Here is a 6,671-nt window from a genome sequence, read left to right on the forward strand (position 1 = left end):
AGACCTCGCATGTCAAGGGGTCCTAGTGACAGATGGGAATGATATAATGTAAAAGACAAACTGTCCGTAAGGAATTGTCCTTACTCTCACAGGAACATAACTTTTAGTTAAATCTGCCCTTCCCAGGTTTTCTTACAGTCTGTCTATATCATCCAGTGTTTTTTTCTGGAGCAGTGGGTTGAGACTGAAACTCAGTTACTCTGCTATATCTGGGGCATTTTTAATTTCAGTGAGCCTTTTGATCGTTTCAAAGCACCTTCCTAAAGCAGCATTAGAGAAGGTAAAGTCATTTTCCAAAGTGACTGTCTTAACCAAGTTTCGAAGGCAAGACGAGTCAAAGGTTGCCTGCATCCAGAATTAAGGTTTTGGGGCAGCATTCTACCCATCTGAAAGAAAACAAAATGCTTTAGGTTAATTTGCAGCTTAAAAAAACGCTGAAAATACAGTTGCATGGTGAAAGTGACTCATTTTTGACATGGAGCAACAAAGCAGTGTACTTGCTTTTGATGTTTCGTTTTAACTTTTCATTTGCATATAAGCAAGTTGGAGTCCTCTCATTTTGTGTTCTTGCATGATGTAGGCTAGATCCTATGTGAAACCTTTGGTACAAATGACTCAAACATTTCAAATTCCATCTTCCCAAAGCTGAATGTTTCTTCTTTCTGTTTTTTCTCTTCATTTTCCATTGATAACTTAACTGTCTTCCCTGTCTTGCACTGCAATGTTACTTTAAAAATTCTTGTTCTTCCACTATGTCATAGTCTAAGTCCTGTTAGTTTTTATTCTTTAATATCACCAAATCCCCCAATGCCTGTTCTTCACTACTTAACCACTGACTGTCTTAGTTTAGTTCTTGCTGTGATTAAATTTTACTTTTTCCTCCCTTCCTGAAACAACTGCTTTCACTTCTACTGCTCTGTTGTGTCTTTACCTTTACTTCTGTTTTACTCTGAACCCTACCTACTTTTGTCCCCTCACTTTCAGCTACAGACCTTTGCCTTCTGTTTGTAACAGCTTTCCTCTTTTAATCTGTTTAAACATCATTGCTTCAAATGTTTTCTTAAAGCCCATTTATTTGCAGCTCCTTTCATATTATAGACTCAGAGTGGAAAGGGATGGAAAATCAAAAAATCTAATTTTTTTCCTATGGTCCGTTAAACTTCAGCTTGTCCAAGGTTTGGGAGTTTTTTGGAGAGAGATAATTTAGGGTTCTTGCAGTCAGGAGGAGAATGGGAGACTTTCAACTGAGAGTTGCCCATTTTACTTCCATTTACTTTTTTTTCATAAATTCTGTCTTGTGTATGTACAAGTAAAAGCAAAAGCTATAAATTTACAGAAAACACAGCTTTCTGCCTTCAGTTTCAGGTGAAATTAGCTGATTGCTCTCCAATAGGACATACTACACTTTTCATTTGCATGTATGACCTGATTCACATTGTGTTGAGGACTTGGTTTAAACATGGTTAAAGCAGAGGATGCTTTTGAGTGGCCAACATAATAGGAGTAACTTGTAGAATCATGTTTGCTTTTTAAATTGTTTTGGCATGTTTTCATAGCTAATTTGAACAGAACTGATTTGCTCAGCTTAAAGATGTGTTTGAAGTTGTGATCATTTAAAAACTGATTGTTTTAGTGTAGCTTGAGAAAGTGGTATTCCCGTCACTTATTACAAAATTAGCATGTAAAGTGGATAAAGATTTAATCCAGTAGCTGAAGATTTAATGCAAGTCTCTCCTTAAAATCAGGTAAATTCCATACATGTGTGCATTTCAAAAGTGCTGTATTTAAGAAGAGACGGGCAAGCTGAATGGCTTGAGAAGAATTGGTTAGATGAGAAGCCTTTTGCTTTTAGTCATCTGGTGTAAAGCTGCTATGATTGATAATCATAGTTTTAGTCCCCAAAAAGAGTTCAGTGATTTAATTTGCTTTGAAAAGTGAATGTCTCATCCTCAGGGAGGACACCTGCAAGTCAGATTTGCAATAGGGTGGAAGAGTGATGTGTAGATGACTTTTCTTGTTGCTGCTCATGCTCTGCCTTTTTTGTGGAGAAAATATTTCTGTTTCTATGTCTGTTATTCTAGCAGCAGTACAACCTAATTCTCACACTTCCCTTTAGTTGTTTCCCTAAAAAAAATCAGCCAGTTACATTCATTATTATTGTCTCTACTGGGATTGTATAATGCAGAAATGAAAGATTAGTCATGTGCTCTGTGATTTAGATTTCTCTCAACAAATTCAGCCTATTTAACTTTATTTCTCCTTTTGACAGATGGTTTGCGATGAAAACGAGAGTTATACCTACTCAAAGTATGGACGATTTTGTCATGAGATCAAAATGAATCATTCTCCATATGTGAATTATTTTACTCGTGTATACTGGAACAGATCCTACTTTGTATATAGGATCAACACTGTGATTTCCTTCCAGTCGTGAAAAGTCATGGAGACTTCTTTTCAAAGATTGACGCTGTATGGAATTTAAATAAGAGGTGTTCCTCTTGTACAAAACATTTTTTGCAGATAGGAATGGGAGCGTGCTCACTGTGTTAGTTTACCAAACAGAAATTCTGTGGACTACAGCTCAACAAGTACAAGCCCCATCTTAAAGGAAATGTGAGAACTTGTCAGTTTTGTGGTCTTGACAAAGTGTGACAGTCTTCCATGTTCTTATATTTGTCTTCCCAGTTTTTCCCTGTTTTTAAATTAATGAAAAGTCATTAATATGAATGTTCAAGAACTAAAATTCTACAGCAGATAACTAGAAATATCTTACATGAACCTACTTTGGTAAATATAAAAAAAACTGTTCAGACATTAAGGAAATGATAAATTTACCATTATACTGTGTTGTTTTCTTAGCATTTGATATAATCAAAATGTTTGTGAGAGTCCACTAGAATCCACTTATTTTCTGCTCCCATTGATGTCCTTCCGTATATGTTATTGTGTTTATCTTGCACATGTTCGCATTTTGTGTGTAGGTACAGTACTTGCATAAGAAAGAAACACTGGTTTTACTTGAGCCAAATTCTTAAAGATTTGGGCATAGGTGTCCGTTCATGTGGAGCTACACTGACTTCAGTGTGTGGACACAGATGTCTATCTGGAGCTTGAGTCTTTGGGATTTGTCCATATTAGATACTGTATGCATGTAAGTGTATTTACAAACTCATTTTATGCAATTTAGTAGATAGCTCATTCCGTTTGAAATATTGCCACGTCTTATTTTTAATTCCCCATCATGGTTGAAGATGATTTTAAAATATCTGATACCTAGGTATTTTAAAAATATATTCATTCAAAGTCCTCTTGACTTTAGAAGACCAATCAGGCTAGCATGGTTAAGGCACATGAGCTTCCATAGCCAGCAGTGCACAAGAGTGATATGGCAGGCATGCATATCTGACTGCCTCTGACCGCCCAGTCTGAGGTACCCAGTTATAGCAGTAGTCTACTGCAGCAAGCCTCAAACTTGTGCCTCAGTAACTGTAGTGAGATGCCTTAACCACTCTGCCACTGTGTCCTTTCAAATATATGGCTGTAATTAAAATTGAACTGAAGTATTTTTTAACTTTGCAAAGCTTTCTGCTTTCTTCTAGCTATTCCTGCTCTATATGCCTCTAATGAGGTTTTGTAATAAATTTTCTGTGCGTGCAGCTTATTTTGTTACTAGCTGTACTTGGGTGATAATGGATGTCAGTTTCCTTCCTCCTTGGGGCTTGATTCTAGCCCTGAACAAAAAACACAGCAAAAAAGAATGGAGGCTTTGCTTCAAAGAATAGTTGGGCAAAAAGTTGGGTTTCCAATATCAGGGGAATTTTTTATTTTGAAATTTGGCTTCAGTCTGAATGGGAAAAAAAAACTTTTAAAAAAAGTTTCCCATGAACTGGAAGCTCCCTGAAAAAATGTATATTGTCAGTTTCTGTTTTCAGCAGTAAATTTGTGAAATGCACTGAGCAGCCTCAAGGAATGGCCAAAAAGCCCTCTATTCTAGAACTAATCTTCCAGCTAGGAAGCCCATGTTTCTAGAGACTTTGGCTCCAGATCAGATCCTGAAAGCAGGCACCCTGGCCCTAGAACCAGGTCTGTCCCAGAGTTGTGAACTCTGGAAGTATCTGCTCTCTTCCAGGGAGCAGTGCGTAAGAAATCCAGGCAGGATTCCATTGGAACCCTGCCTAGAACCCAGCAAAAAATGGTAACATCCAGAATGATATGAATGATGCATTTGGGGCTCAACATCAGCATTTTCTGATGTTATTTTGTTTTATCAGAACACTTCTGTAAGAACTGCAAAATCATTCTGTGTCTACTAGAAAAATAGAAATCCAATATTTTTAACTTTCTTTGAAGTGAATTTATAGTGCAAGAATGTGGTACATGTGTATGTTTACCATCTGCTTTATGCACATAGATTTGTTTATCATATAAACAATCAAGCTATTATCAAGCAACTGGAGCTGCCTGTTTAAAAAAAAAAAAAGGTGTTATTGTTGCAAACAGTGTCATCATGCCTATAGTTAAATCTTCACGTTTTAATATGTTGATTTTTAGTGCCTAAACCCTTCAGTTTACAGATTACAGTTACTACAGTAAATTAATGCATTAACTTAAGCTGCTTTGTGGGTGTGGGAGCTTTTTTCAATAGTCTGTGTGTTAGAATGAATGTAGATGCATTTAGTATATTGAAATAACTCTAGCACTCCATATGCAATTGTGGTGTATTGATTTGACCTTCAGGATCATCATATCTGTGTTTTGTTTTCAGCTAGTGAGTGCGTAAGCTGACCTGTTCATGAAATCATTTCATAATAGCAATAAGGCACTCCACATAGCAAAATTCAGGGTGACTTGCATTTCTTGGGTACCTGAAGTCACAGCCTATGACTGCATGCCTTATATTACCATTCAAGATGCAGTATTCTAACTGTCCTGAAATGAACTGCCTGTTGTGTCACTGCATTGAGAGATTGATATTTGGTTATATACATATCAGTGAGTAGTACACAGTGTGAATACATATGTGTGTAGAAAAACATAACTGAGGATCATTCCACACATCTATGAGGAAAAAAATCTTGTTGTGGGGCACACTGGCCTTTATATATGTTTGAGTAAACTTGTTGCATCTTCTTTTGAACTGTGACAGTACAGTTATTATAGTATTGTCATGGTTTAAATAGTAATATTGTTACTAATTGTCTGCTTTAGGAGAATCCAAATTAGGCAGATATTTAACGTTTTCATAGTAGAAAAAAAATGGTTACAGCAACATTGGGTCATTAGTCTTAAATAAAAGAGACAAGTTTTGTAACTTGAAATATGTTACTGAATTAGAAGCCAAAACATTTTAAAATAATAAACCTAAAAATTATCTTTTACAGGAGAAGAATAGATTTGAATATTTAATCCAGTTGCTAATCAGCCTATGACATAAAGGTCGATTTTGTCTCGTACTGCCCACAGAGAATATAAGTTCCCTGGTGTTCCCAGGAAGGCTTATACTGGGCATAATCCTAACTTATTTTTGAGTAGGACAGCCATCCTATTGAAAGGTTAAAACTCATAGTTCTGAAGCTGGGGAAAACTTTTAAACAATTCCAATCTGTTTTGCGGTTGATGTGCAGTCCAGTTGAAATATGTGCCTTGAAAAATTTCACTTAACAAAAAAAAATTTAATTCATGTTTATTTTTATGAAGATTTTTTAAAGCAATGTCCCTTCTGTTTTCTGAGGTTGTAACTATTCATCTTAACACCCTTTTCCAATTAGAGTACGCAGCTGCATTGAATGGTGTAGCTTATATGTATATCAGCCATTTTGTTTACTATCATTGATTCCACCAGTTTAGAAAAAAAGATAAATGAATTTATGTGGTATATTGTTGCCATTATGCTGGTGGACATCCTCCTTCCTACAGTTAACACCCAATTCATAATACAGTTCTTGGTGTCAGTAAATAGCAAAATTATCTCTTGAAATATAGTGCTTAGATAGTAACCTAGTTACTAAATAAGATAGTGCTTTTATGCAGTAACTTTATATCTAGGTTCTAATTTAGTCAGGTGACAAGTGAAATGAGACTGGCAATCTCAGCCCAGTTCTTAGAGGATACTTAGAATCATAAATTACCAGTTTGACACAATTGTGCATATTTTCTAGGAAGAGTATGGAATTAAAATAGTGACAGCAAGCCAGGTAATGGCTAAAATGCCATGTCTACATTATCTAATACTTTTCTTAACTATTTAATTCACTAGAAAAATATTTTCACTTCTTCCAAAATAAATTAGTATTGTCAGCTACCATAGCTTCTATCCCTAGGAAACAAAAGTATAGTGTTTAGTGAATGCTTGTTTTTTCTAGTTAGTCATAACTTGCATTGTTGCTTATTGATATATAATATTTACTTGTTAATGAACAAATCTTCTGTTTGCCTTACTCATGTAAGTAATGTCCCAGGGCCAAAATCTTACAGCTTTTGGTCAAGCATCCAATTGTTAGCTCAATTAAAATAGTATCAAAAAAATTCTTTCTTTGCAAGCCATCTGGTCCAAGCACCGTTCATCAGGCAGAGGAGAGTTCAAAGATTGTAAAAGTTCTCCCAGGTAGAAGAGAAACTTCAGCTTGCACAAGGGAGGCAAAAGTCCTTTGAAACCCAGGGGAACTGCACCA

At 35.9% G+C, this 6,671-nt stretch overlaps 1 protein-coding gene across 1 annotated transcript in view; it reads left to right on the forward strand.

Annotated features, from left to right (window-relative positions):
* DPY19L4 (dpy-19 like 4 (C. elegans)) overlaps positions 1–4,466 on the forward strand; it is a 69,015-nt gene extending 64,549 nt beyond the window's left edge. Inside the window, exon 19 of the mRNA XM_019545358.1 lies at positions 2,270–4,466. Within this exon, the coding sequence (XP_019400903.1) occupies positions 2,270–2,434 (165 nt within the window). The 3' untranslated portion in view covers positions 2,435–4,466. The remainder of the gene's footprint in view (positions 1–2,269) is intronic.
* Positions 4,467–6,671: the final 2,205 nt, after the last annotated feature.

The sequence above is a fragment of the Crocodylus porosus genome, unplaced genomic scaffold (assembly GCF_001723895.1).
Source record: "Crocodylus porosus isolate Cpor-Errol unplaced genomic scaffold, CroPor_comp1, whole genome shotgun sequence".
Classification (NCBI taxonomy): domain Eukaryota; kingdom Metazoa; phylum Chordata; order Crocodylia; family Crocodylidae; genus Crocodylus; species Crocodylus porosus.